The 12,794-nt window shown below is 36.6% G+C and overlaps 1 protein-coding gene across 1 annotated transcript in view; it reads left to right on the forward strand.

Moving 5' to 3' along the window:
* Window positions 1-12,794, forward strand: part of LOC120857920 (anoctamin-6-like) — a 177,128-nt gene that overhangs the window by 118,337 nt on the left and 45,997 nt on the right. Inside the window, exons 9-10 of the mRNA XM_040233814.1 lie at window positions 5,451-5,556; window positions 9,485-9,545. Coding sequence (XP_040089748.1) covers window positions 5,451-5,556; window positions 9,485-9,545 — 167 coding nt within the window. The remainder of the gene's footprint in view (window positions 1-5,450; window positions 5,557-9,484; window positions 9,546-12,794) is intronic.

Consider the following 12,794-nt stretch of genomic DNA (forward strand, 5'->3'; position numbering starts at 1 on the left):
CCCACTTGATTTGATTTTTTTTTTATTTGATTTACTGGATTTGATTTGCTAATATTTTGTTGAAGATTTTTGCATTTATATTCATAAGAAATAGTAGTCTGTAGTCTTTTAGTGATGCCTTTGTCTGGTTTTGGTATTGGTATAATACTGGTTTCATGGAATAAATTGAGATATGTTTCTACCTCTTTATTTTTAGAAGAGTTGGTGAAGCATTGGTATCAGATTTCTTTCAGTGGCTGATAGAATTGGCCTTGACATTTCTTTGATTATTAATTCAGTCTCTTAACTCATTGTAGATCTATTCAGGTTTTCTATTTCTTCTTGAGTCAACTTCAATCATTTATGTTTTTCTAGGAACTTATCCATTTCACCTAGGTTATTCCATATGTTGGCATATAATTATTGACAGTAATCCCCTATATTCCTTCTTTATTTTTGTAATGTCAGTAGTAATGTTCCTCTTTTCATTTCTGATTTTAGGAATTTAAATCTTCTTTCTTTTTTTCTTGAATAGTCTAGCTAAAAAGTTGTCAGTTTTATTGATCTTTTCAAAGAACCAACTGTTGATTTTTCTCTGTTGCTTATCTATTCTGTATTCCATTTATTTCTGCCTTTTGTCTTTTGATTGGAATATTTAATTTATTTACATTAAAGTACTTTCTAATTAGGGCTTCCCTTGTGGCTTAGCTGGTAAAAAATCTGCCCACAATGTGGGAGATGCTGGGTTTGATCCCTGGGTTGGGAAGATCCCCTGGAGAAGGGAAAGGCATTCTACTATTCTGGCCTGGAGAATTCCATGGACTGTATAGTCCATGGGGTCACAAAGAGTCGGACACAGCTGAGTGACTTTCACTTCACTTCACTTCAGTTTCTGATTAGGTTGGCGTTACATTGGAGTTACATCTGTCATTTTACTACAGTAAGTCCCCTACATAGGAACATTCAAATTGTGAGCTTTCAAAGATGCAAACGTGCATTTGCATATCCAGTCATGTAAGTTAGTTAACATGTCTGGGATACATTGTCATATGCATGCATTGTCTAGAAATGATGGTGCTTTTGTGTACCTTACGGTACTGTATAGAGTACTGTATACAGTACTGTACAGTAGTACAGTATTTTTATCTGCTTACTCGATGCCAGCGCCTGTTGTATGTACTACTGTAAGATTAAAAATGTTTTGTTTTATTTTTGTGTTTGTTTTTTATGTCTTATTTGTGTGAAAGTATTATAAACCTATTACAATATAGTAATATACAGCTGATTGTGTTATTTGGGTACCTGCACCTTGTTGCGCTTAATATATATAAATATATATTATGTAAAAATGTATTTATATGTATTATATATGGTTTTTAACCTATGTAGTTACCTCTACCAGTGATCTTTAGTTTTTCAAGTGAGTTTGACTTACTGCCTACTGTACTTTCATTTAAGCCTGAAGGATTCTTAGTATTTCTTGTAGGGCAGGTCTGCTAGCAAAGGAGTCTTTCAGATTTTATTTTTGTAGGAGTGTCATCATTTCTCCTCTGTTTTTTGAAGAACAGTTTTGCAGCACATAAAACACTTGGTTGACAATCTTTTCCTTTTTAGCATTTTGACAGTATGATCCAACTGCCTTCTGGGTTCCATGGTTTCTGATTAGAAATTAACTGCGTATCTTACTGAAAAGTCTTTGTATTTGTGGAATGAATTCTCTTTCGACTATCAGAATTCTGTCTTTGTTCTTGACTTTTGATACACTGAGTCTGATGTGCTTATGTTTGGGTTTTTTATTCTACTTTGAGCCTGTTGAACTTCTTGGATGTACAAATTAATGCTTTCATCAAATTTTGGAAGTTCTTCGGCCATTATTTCTTCGCATATTCTTTATGCCTCTTTCTTTCTCTCATTCCTTCTGGCTCTCCTATTATGTGTATTTTTGATGGTGCCCCACTCATCTCTGAGGCTACATTCATTTTTTGTCATTCCTTATTCTTTGTGATTCTCAGACCTAATATTAAGTTAGCTGACTTTTTCTTCATCCAGTTCATTCTGCAGAGGAACCTCTCTAGTGAATTTTTTGTTTTACTCATTATATTTATATCTCTAGAATTGCTAGTTGGTCTTCAAGTAATTTTTATCTGTTCATATTCTCTGTACAGTGAGATGCTCACATGCTTTATTTCTTTAGGTATGATTTCTATTAGTTCTTTGAACATATGTATGATTGCTTATTTGTGTCTTCATTTAGTATGTCCAATGTCTGGACATCCTCAGGGAGTTTCTATTGGCTTCTTTTTCACCCTGTGTCATGGCCAAACTTTTCTGTTTCTTTATCTATCTTGTAATTTTTTGTTGAAAACTGGGCATTTTAATTATAATGTGGCCAATCTGAAAACCAGATTTTACCCCTCCTCAGAGCTTATTGTTGCTTCTATTGTCATTGCTGTTGATGATAGGATTTATTTAGTTAGTTTCCTGAACAAATTCTGTAACCTTATATTCTTTATCATGCATGGCCATGAGATCTGTATACAAAAGCTTAGTTATCTGCTAATGATTGGACAGTGATTTCTTTAAATGCCTGGAATCAATCATTTTATTGAGCCTTTGCCAGGTGGCTCTGTATTTGCATGTGCAGGAATGCCTTCAGCACTCCATCAGGCAGTTGTTATATTCACTATCAGTTTATCTGGATCTCAAGCCAAAGAGTACATCATGAGTAATGCTGGACTGGATGAAGCACAAGCTGGAATCAAGATTGCCAGAAGAAATATCAATAACCTCACATATGCAGATGACACCACCCTTATGGCAGAAAGCAAAGAAGAACTAAAGAGCCTCTTGATGAAAGTGAAAGAGGAGAGTGAAAAAGCTGGCTTTAAATTCAACATTCAAAAAAAAGAAGGTCATGGCATCCAGTCCCATCTCTTCATGGCAAATAAATGGGGAAACAATGGAAACAGCGATGGACTTTATTTTCTTGGGCTCCAAAATTTCTGCAGATGGTGAGTGCAGCCATGAAATTAAAAGATGCTTGCTCCTTGGGAGAAAAGCTATGACCAACCTACACAGCATATTTAAAAGCAGAGACATTACTTTGTCAACAAAGGTCCGTCTAGTCAAAGCTATGGTTTTTCCAGTAGTCATGTACGTATGTGAGTTGAACTGTAAAGAAAGCTGAGTGCCGAAGAATTGATGCTTTTGAACTGTGCTGTTAGAGAAGACTCTTGAAAGTCCCTTGGACAGCAAGGAGATCTGACCAGTCCATCCTAAAGGAAATCAGTCCTGAATATTCATTGGAAGGACCGATGCTCAAGCTGAAACTCCAATACTTTGGCCATCTGATGCAAAGAACTGACTCATTGGAAAAGACCCTGATGCTGGGAAAGATTGAAGGCGGGAGGAGAAGGTGATGACAAGGATGAGATGGTTAGATGGCATCAGTGACTCAATGGACATGGAGTTTGAGTGAACTCTGGGAGTTGGTGATGGACGAGGAAGCCTGGCATGCTGCAGTCCATGAGGTCACAGAGTCAGACATGACTGAGCAACTGAGCTGGACTGAACTGAGGCTACCTTGGTTGTGAGACTGTTGGTTTTAAAGGGGAACATGAAGCTGAGGTTATGGAGATGGGGATAAGCCAAGTTAAAATACCACAAAACTCGCTGTTTTATGGAAAAGATTTAGTTGTTTTTTCTCAAATAAACACTTCTCATGCTATTGGAAACCTTTGTTTAGTTTCTGCAGAGGTTAATTTTGACAGATTTTGTCAAGTTCTTTGCTTTGTGGAGGGGCATGTTTTCCAAGATTTTTACTCAGATATTCTTGAAGTGTTTCTCATGCCCAGTTATTTTTTACTGAGTTATTTGCAGTGCTAATTCTGCACTTCCAATCCTGTTCACATTGGAGTCAGTCTGCATAGCTTCTTCTAGAGTGAGCAGTGTGCAACCTGTTGTTATTAATAATTTGCTGGGTTTTTCTTATTAACTTGTTGGAGTTTTTAAAATACTCTTGTGAGTGGTCCTGTGTCATTCCTGTATATTGCAAAACTTCTGCCAGTCTGTGGCTATTTTTTCCCCCTCTCTTTGTAGTGCTTTAATGAGGTTCTTACTTTTAAAAGATTTTGAATGTATTAATATTTTTCTTTATGATTTATGCTCTTTTGTTTTTCTTTAGTAGTATTTTCCTTTACCCCAATGTTATCTAGATACTCTTCTGTAAGTTGGTACTGTTGCAGTTTTATTTTCTACCTGGAATTGATTTATATGTGATAGGATTTAGGGGTTCACTTTCACCTTGTTCTGTATGGATATTCCACTGCAGCAGCCCTATTTATTCAAACATCAGTTTTTACCTTACTGGTTTGCTGGGTCGATGCTGCCTGTTAAATATCAGTTTTGGTGTACGCAGAGGTCTCTTGCTGAACTCTTTATTTTTCTCTTTTGCTCAGTTTTTCTTAACTTAAAGGGCTTCCCAGGTGGTTCACTGGTAACGAATCTGCTTGTCAATTCAGGAGATGTGGGTTTGATCCCTGGGTTGAGAACCATTGGAGAAGGAAATGGCAACCCACTCCAGTATTCTTGTCTGGAAAATCTCATGAACAGAGGTTGTTGGGCTACAGTCTGTGGGGTCACAAGAGTCAGACAGGACTTAGCAACTAAACAACCCCAGTAGCAGCTTGTCCTTTAGGAGATGTCTTGACTGTTCTAAGGCTTTGCTTTTCTATTAAATTTATAGCTCAAATAAGGGAGAAATGACATCTTCAAGTATTGATTCTTCCAAATGATGAACTTGATAATTTACCTATTTATATAGGTTCTTCACTCTTTTACAACAGTTTTAACATTTTCTCCATGTAAATTTTGTACATTTTGAATTAGATTTTTGTTCCTGGACTCTTCATATTTTTAAGTTGTTGAAAACAGTTATAAAAAATTAAAATTCTTAACTGTGGCAGGTCTTTAGAGACACAATTTCTTTTTTGTGACCCTACACATATATATTATATACCGATTTTGTGTCCAACAGACTTACTAAACTCATTTATTCTCATAATTTATCTGCAAGTTTTACTGTTGTCCATATAAACAATTATGTAATTTATTAGGGATAGCAGGTTTTTTTCCTCGCCATTCCCCTTGTCTTTGTTTTTTTGTTTGCTTGTTTTTTACTAACTATGTTGGCAGTGGTACCACAACCAGTGAAAAGAAGCGGTGATAGTGGGACATATTATCTTGTTTCTGATGTAAAGGAAATACTTTCAGCCTTTTACTGTTAAGTATAATGTTTTTTTATAGGTTTTATACAGCGAGATTTTATCAGGTTAATGAAGTTCATTTCCACTCCTAGTTTTATAAGAATTTAGTTATTTTATCATGAATGGATGTTGGATCTTATCATTCTGGTAAAAAGTCTTGTTCATTAAATTTTTAAAAATTAAACTTTATTTTTCTCTTTTCTTTAGCAAAGAAGTTTGTGATCCTGACATTGGCGGCCAGATCATAATGTGTCCTCAATGTGATAAAGAGTGTCCATTCTGGTCACTCAATGTTACTTGCGAGTCCTCAAAGGTATTTTTTTCAAACATTTACAAGTAATGAAAGCTTTTTTTGCCTTCTAATAATTTTAATACAACATAGTGCTTAAATTTTTTTCCTCTTGAGGAATTTAGAAAGGTAATTTTCAGCTAAGCCTTCATTTTCAGAGATAGATATAAAATACATGTGTTATTCCTTGTTTATAAATAATATATTGAAATTAAAAGCCTTATCAATAATCTCCTGAAAGGTCAGTGAAGAACTGTAGAATTGAAACTGCTTGAATATTTCAAGTAATCAAAACAGATTTCTCAAACCTGCTTATCTGGCTTATTTCATAAATACTATTTAATAGGTTTACTGTTATAAGTATTTTCCTTAATTCAAGTATGGAAACCTGAAATCTGTACTTGTTTTTCTACTTTGAAAGTATGCTAAAACTCTCCTTGGATTTTTAAAGACTTTGCAGATCAGATTTAGACTGTATTTATAAAAATGCATAAGAAAGGTTTTGTCTTCAAATGGTAACAGACATTCACTTTGTCTCTAAACATTCCTACCAAACACATCTGGTTCCCCTTACACATGCAGATACATGATCTTGAGCTATATGACTTCTTAAAATCCAGGAGGTTTAGCAAAAGCATTGGACTGGAGGGAGCTTTCTGAAAGACATACCAGAAAGACTAGACAGGAAGAAAGATGGTTGGCTTGCTTCAGAAGGTTTTCCTGACAACTTTGACCTTCTTAGAATTCTTCCCTGTCTTGATCTCTCTGTCTCCTCACTCTGCTATGAAAGTTTAGGAATATTTCTATGATCTCAGAATATTCTGATCTGCTCCATGTAAGTCTTACTTTAACTGAATACACAGCTGATATAGTGATGCTACTTTATAGTTTAGACTTTGCAAACTTATACCTGGATTATCACTCGACACACAAAACAGTGCTGTGAGGCCCGCAGAACAGGTGTTACCTCTATTTTACAGATTAAAACACTGAATCTGCGGGCTTAAATTGCTCAACCACCCGCCTAGTAACAGGCAAGCCAGAAAATGACAACGCATCTGCCTTCCTTGCTATTACCACGCTCCTCACTGGCTGACTGTAAGACCATGCACTTCACTCTTGAATGGAACTCAGTTTGAAAAATTGCTCCACCACTTAATTAAGAGGATCGCAGGATATTGTCAACACATGTATTTTTATACTTTATGAGTTAAATTAGATTTCATCGCCCACTCCCCTTCAACTAACACAAGTTCTAGACTATAAATACCCATCATAGATCACTCAAAGTGAAAGACTTGGAGGTAGCAAGAGAGAAGCTGCCTTCCAGCACTGTTGACTCATAAAGGTCCTTAGTGTATATCCCCAGGCCACAGGATTTAAGGCAAGTGTGAAGGATAATACCAGAGGCAAACTGTACTCCACAGAATACAAATGGAAATTCCATTTTCCTTAAGAAATTTCTACACTGTCATGTTTTGGGGGAAAAAAAGTGAATCATTCTCTTCCAGTTTCAAAAAAAAAAAAATGCTTTGAGTCTTTTCAGAGTGATTTATAAAGGGAGGGAAGTGTATAAAAGAATATAAAAGAATGAAATGAAAAATAACATAAAAAAGGAAAAAAGAGAAGCACCTTTCCTGTTTGTTGGTTAATTCAGTCATTTCTTCATTTATACATTTTATAGTCATTTCTTTCCTTTTGGAAAGTGATGGAATATTCACTAGTTGATATGTATGCCAGAATTATTAATAAATTAGAAATAGATAATCAGGATCAAGGAAATGAAGTAACAGTTATGGAAATAATCAGGATTGATACTGGTTTTGTGACTGAGCATTAAATAAAGTTCTTAGCTTTTTAGCTGACAAGATAAAGAGGAAATATGGTTAAGTTATAATGTTTAGGTCTTTGAAATGCATTGTTACATACTTTTGATTTTGTTCCTTTGCAGGAAGAAAGCATAGCAAATTGTCACTTTTCTAGATTCTAACTTTTCTAGATTTCTCTCCTCCACTTAAAATCATCATGCCTGCATGTGCAGCTCTCTCTGCCTTCCTGCTCCACATGACTAACGCAGTGTGCTGACTTGGGGCCACTGTTAGCACAGCCAGCTTTCCCTCTCTGCCATCCTGCCAAGCAAGCTAAGTTAAGCTTCTTACCAAGAAAACGCTTTGCTTATTTTCCCCCTTACTTCCTGCTTCCATGTTGTTTCTGGGGCATGTAGAGCAGAGAGGCCAACCATCTTATACTTTCAGTTCCTCGATTCTTACCCATATGGCAAAAATGGTAATTTCCTCCAAGCCACCTAACTGTCTCTCATAGGAGTGCAAGGCACATCTTACTTTGCAAGATGTTTTGAGCTCAGCAGCTGCGGTGAGCTTGGCCTTAGCAGTACACACCTGCCTTTTCTTGCTGTTCCTTTCCCTCCCACTCCTCTGGTATTGACAGATGTGTTTCCAGTGGCTTTTTCTCAGCATAATAGGATTTTCTTTTTCTGGAGTAGGAGGATAGAGGCATCAGGGCAAATAGGGAGGTATCACATAGAGAGAGGTTTGCACTGATTCCTAGAAGAGAAGTGACACTGGACAGAATCTTCAATAATAACATTATAACATGCAGAACCGTATTTCATGGGACTTTTCCTATAATAATTTTTCAATAAAGGATAAGACATGACATTAAAAGAGAGCTTGGAAAAGATGGTTCAAGAGAGTCAAAGCTAAAAGATTTGAAATCTGTATTCTGTGTAATCCCAGGACTAGAGTAGGTAGGGAGCACTGTTCCCCAGATTGATCACTCATTTGTTAATTCTGTCTTCCTTGAGCTGGATTTTTGAGAGGAATAATTGAATGACAGTTTAGGACTATTCTTTCTGCTCAGGAAATGTATGTGTGATTGAAGGTCATCTACATGATTTAGAAAAGGATATATAAGAAGATGGGTAGGTGGATATTATTTTACAAAAATAACCTTAACTTATATTTTATTTAGATGGAAGTTGTTCATTTTGCATCAGTATAAGGGCAACCCAGAAAGAACTTTTAAAAAATCAAGTTTTTTACTTAGAAGCAGCTTTGAATTTTCTTTAGCACTGAAGAGTTTGCTTTTTATTTGTTTTTAGCCTATAGCTTCCTTTTCTAGCATGTCTTCTTTACTTTTCATAAGATCTTTCATAAAGTTGATATTGTGTTTGCCATTTTTTCTACTAATTTTATAGACCTTTTTAGGAGATATAAAAATGCTCACTGATGAAAAATTGGTAGCTAATTGGAAAATTTTTCAGGAATTAATAGAGGGAGACAATTAGCAAAAATTTGAAAGTTAGTAAGCTAGTAAATAGAGTATGTAGTGTATTCATTCATGATCACTGTACCCTTTGTAATGTCAGCAAAAGCACTTTTGCATCTTTATCCTGATGAAAGCTTCTGTCAGCCATGATAGAAAAGTCATCACTGAATTTGAGGAAAACAAGCTCTGGAGGCAGTAAACCCCAGCTTTGTGCTTCTCTTAAGAAAACCAGGAATTCAGGAACTTGCCCCCTGACCAGGGTGGGATAATAAGATGCAAATCATAAATCTCAAAGTTGTTTGGAGTTCATTGTCCTCTTAGGGCCGTTCTGTTTCCTCGAATTCACTATGATCGTCCATAAAAAGAAGCTGTTATTCAAAAGTATGTTGGAGGCTTTCAACAAAATGGAATCTTAGCAGCTGTGCTTATTTCTTTATCAAGACACAGAAAGATTCCTTTGGAAAATGTAGTCTGGTAAAAGCTGTGTGCTTTCAGGAGAATGAGAAATCTCGTCTGTAAGTAAGTAGTAGATATGGTGATTGTCAAACTCGGCAACAGATTTAAAAGAAATTTCCAGACTGTAAGATATACCAAGCAGCGCATATTTGATGAATTCTAGTAGGTGAAGAACATAATTCATAAATGTCATTATTGTATTTTACAGAAATTGTGCATCTTTGACAGTTTTGGAACCCTAGTCTTTGCAGTATTTATGGGGGTGTGGGGTAAGTTATATATATATTTTTTTCAGTTTCCTTTTGCCTCTTAACTGAAATCAAACAAACAAAAACCCTAAAATCACATAAGTACTGAACTTTATATCTTTATATGGTTTTATATAGAGAGACTATCAAAACAACCCACTTTTAGTCTCTTGGATTGCCCAAGCTTCAGCTCGCCTGGAATGCCACATTTATCACTCTTAAGGCCATTGTATCAATTACTGCATATAAAAATACCTCAAGATGTAGTGGCTTAAAACCCACATGTATTGTTTCTCATGGTTCTCCATGTCAGGTGGGAAATTCGCCACCAGGGTTGGTGTACGGGGCTCAACTGGGCCACCTCGTCCTGGTGTGCATTTTTTCTCAACCTCCAGGAGCTGGACCAGCATTCTTCACATGGCAGTTCAGGGTTCCAAAGAGACGCAGGAAAGGAAAAGTACACATCAGGCATTTGTTGAGCCTACATGTGCATCTAGTTTGCAAATGTTCCATCAGCCAAAGCATGTCATGGTCAACCCAACAACACTGTGAAGAGATGGGAGGACAGCTCAAGGGCTTAGAGAATACAGGGAGGCATGGGTCACTGGCAGCTATTGTTGTATTAGCACCCCTAGCTGTGATCCAACCTAATTTTCATGAGGTTGGGGTTCAGGAAAAGCAGCAACATGGGGATTCCAGGTAAGCTTTCTTGTTTATATACTTCTGTATGAGTGACTAGTTAATAAATACATGCTGTTACTCTTTTCATAATAACATTCTGTTTAATAAATAGGACAGATGTGATCCTTAAGAATATAATTTGTATATAGAAGCTTTAACACTAGATATTATTTATCTTCAATAGCATCATTAATGTAATGAGGCAATTATCATTTTATACAGACTTTGACATGTTTAATTGATGTAAATGTTCTACCATAGGAGAAAAAAAAATGTTCATTTTCGAAGATAAATGCATTTCCAGTTTCATTGTGTGAGTCTGGGGTAAAACAGTTCAGGATGTAGATAGGTGGGGGAGGAAACAGAACCAAGTTTCTTATTTTGGAGAAGACAGCCTGTCAACACATGCTACTTACATACAGATACCATTGTTTATAGGTGTCCCTGGCGGTATTTCTCTTTTGCAGTGGTTGTGCCTATGAAGGGTCCCCAAATGAATCACAAAACAGACAGGCCAATTACTTTGGACACTTTTAAGAGATGTTAGTTGCCACTCCTGCATAGAATAAACTGTAAGATAGCCAAATGTATCTAATAAGTCACATTGTCATTCAGACATTTAGCATGTTTTGGCTGGAGACCAAACAGTAGCTAATATTTGCCACATGGAAGAATAAAGATCAAGTTCATATATTAAGATTCTCTGTACTCCTTCCCTGTGAAATACACCTTTCATTTTTTTCATCTTGGTAAGAGGGTGAGTGCTGAACATGTGGGCAGGGGCAGTTTTAACTAAATTGCCCAAACCTCAGTCTCAACACTAATTCATAATCTATAAAATTCAAACACATCTATTGAACTCCGTATGTTAATAGAGCTGATAGCCCTAATTAAAAGAGACTTCTTAAATGAAGCAAAAATTACTAACTTTGACATGAAAGAAAAGCTTCAAATTTCCTAACCAGTTCTGCTTTCTGTGATCATTAAACTACACCATGTTTATAGAAGTGACAGGCATATTGAGCTGCTGATTTTATTTCATCAGATTTTAGAATGCAGAAAACATTTCAGCCCTGCTCATGGCACCATATGTGTATCTTTAAGGATATGTGTGTGTATGATGAAGTTTTTATTTTAAATGCCTTATTGCTTTTCTTGTTACCTCTGCCTGATGAGAAGTACTGCTGGGAACCTTATTACAGAAAGCCTGCAATTGCAAAACTGAAGTTTTTCATATCACCATCATCATATTCCTGTACCATCTCTTGTGCCCAGATGTATGTTGCAGAGTATTTTTCTTCTCCCTGGAAACTATAAAAGTTGACAGTAGAAAACCTTGTATAATAAATTTAGCATAAATCATGTACTTCTTTGAAAAATATCCCCCCTTTTAGGCCAAGCCAGTCCATCTGCTCCTACTGACTCCTAGAGCGCTAAACACCAACTACTCCCCGTGGAAGTAGAGGTTCTGAAAGCCTTCTCCCCTCTCTATCCCTTGTCGTTTCTTACCTACCTCTCTTCTCCCCACCAACCTCTTGGCTGCATGACTGCCATTTTTAATTTTCACCTTTGAGTTCTAGGGTGGGCCTAGTGATTTCTAGAAAAACTCAGAAACCTAGCTCGTAAGAAGGGGGATTTCAGGAAGCCGTCACCCTAACTAGCTGCACTTGGAGATCAGAAAATGACTATTACAACTGTTCATTTCAGGTCTCTGCTTCTGTGGCTGCATCCACACTAGCAAAATGATGCAACTCCTATAACCAGCTCTGTCTGCATTCAGCTGCATTTCTGATGTCAGTGACACACATTAAAAACCACATCTGGAATCCTAGCTGCAGGAGAGTCTGAGAGATGTGATTTTTTTTAGAATCATGATTTTTAAAATTTATTCAAATATAGTTGATTAACCACATTGTGTTAATTTCTGCTGTACAGCACAGTTTTTCAATTATACAGGAATTTTTCATATTTTTCCCAGTATGGTTTATCACAGTATATTGAATATAGTTCCCTGTACAATACAGTATGACCTTGTTATTTATCCCGAGAGATGTATCTTCAGCCTTGTAGTCTTTCAGTTAGGAAGTAGGAATCTAGGCTAAGCAAACTCATCTGCCTTTCTGAGTGATTACAGAAGTCTGAATAGTTTCAAGATCCAATAAAACCCGCCAGGCCTTTAGCAGCAAGCTGTTAAAGCAACTAGAACGATCCCAGCTACAGAGTGTGCCTTGTCCTTAGACATTGCTGGATACAACCACCTACACTGTGTATTGGAATCTTCCGTCAGATGGATATTTTCTTTTGCTGTATAATGTCCTGATTAAGAGGACCAGCTGGTTGTGGTTCCCATGGTCCCAGGCAGCCTTCTCTCTTTTCTTATTCTGTGTTCATTCTATGTTCATATGGAACGTATTCCATGTTTCATGTTCTGTGTTCGTTTTCTCATTCTGTGTCTCTCAGTCAGCTAGAGCTGCCTGGTACATGGTTTGCTAGAGAATGTGAGTGCCGTGTTCCCCTCTGGAGTCCAACCAGTTGTTTTATTGCAGGGAGAGAGAGTACAAAAGATACAGAACAGGAAGTCCGTGTCTG

This window comes from Oryx dammah, unplaced genomic scaffold (genome assembly GCF_014754425.2).
Source record: "Oryx dammah isolate SB20612 unplaced genomic scaffold, SCBI_Odam_1.1 HiC_scaffold_29, whole genome shotgun sequence".
NCBI lineage: Eukaryota > Metazoa > Chordata > Mammalia > Artiodactyla > Bovidae > Oryx > Oryx dammah.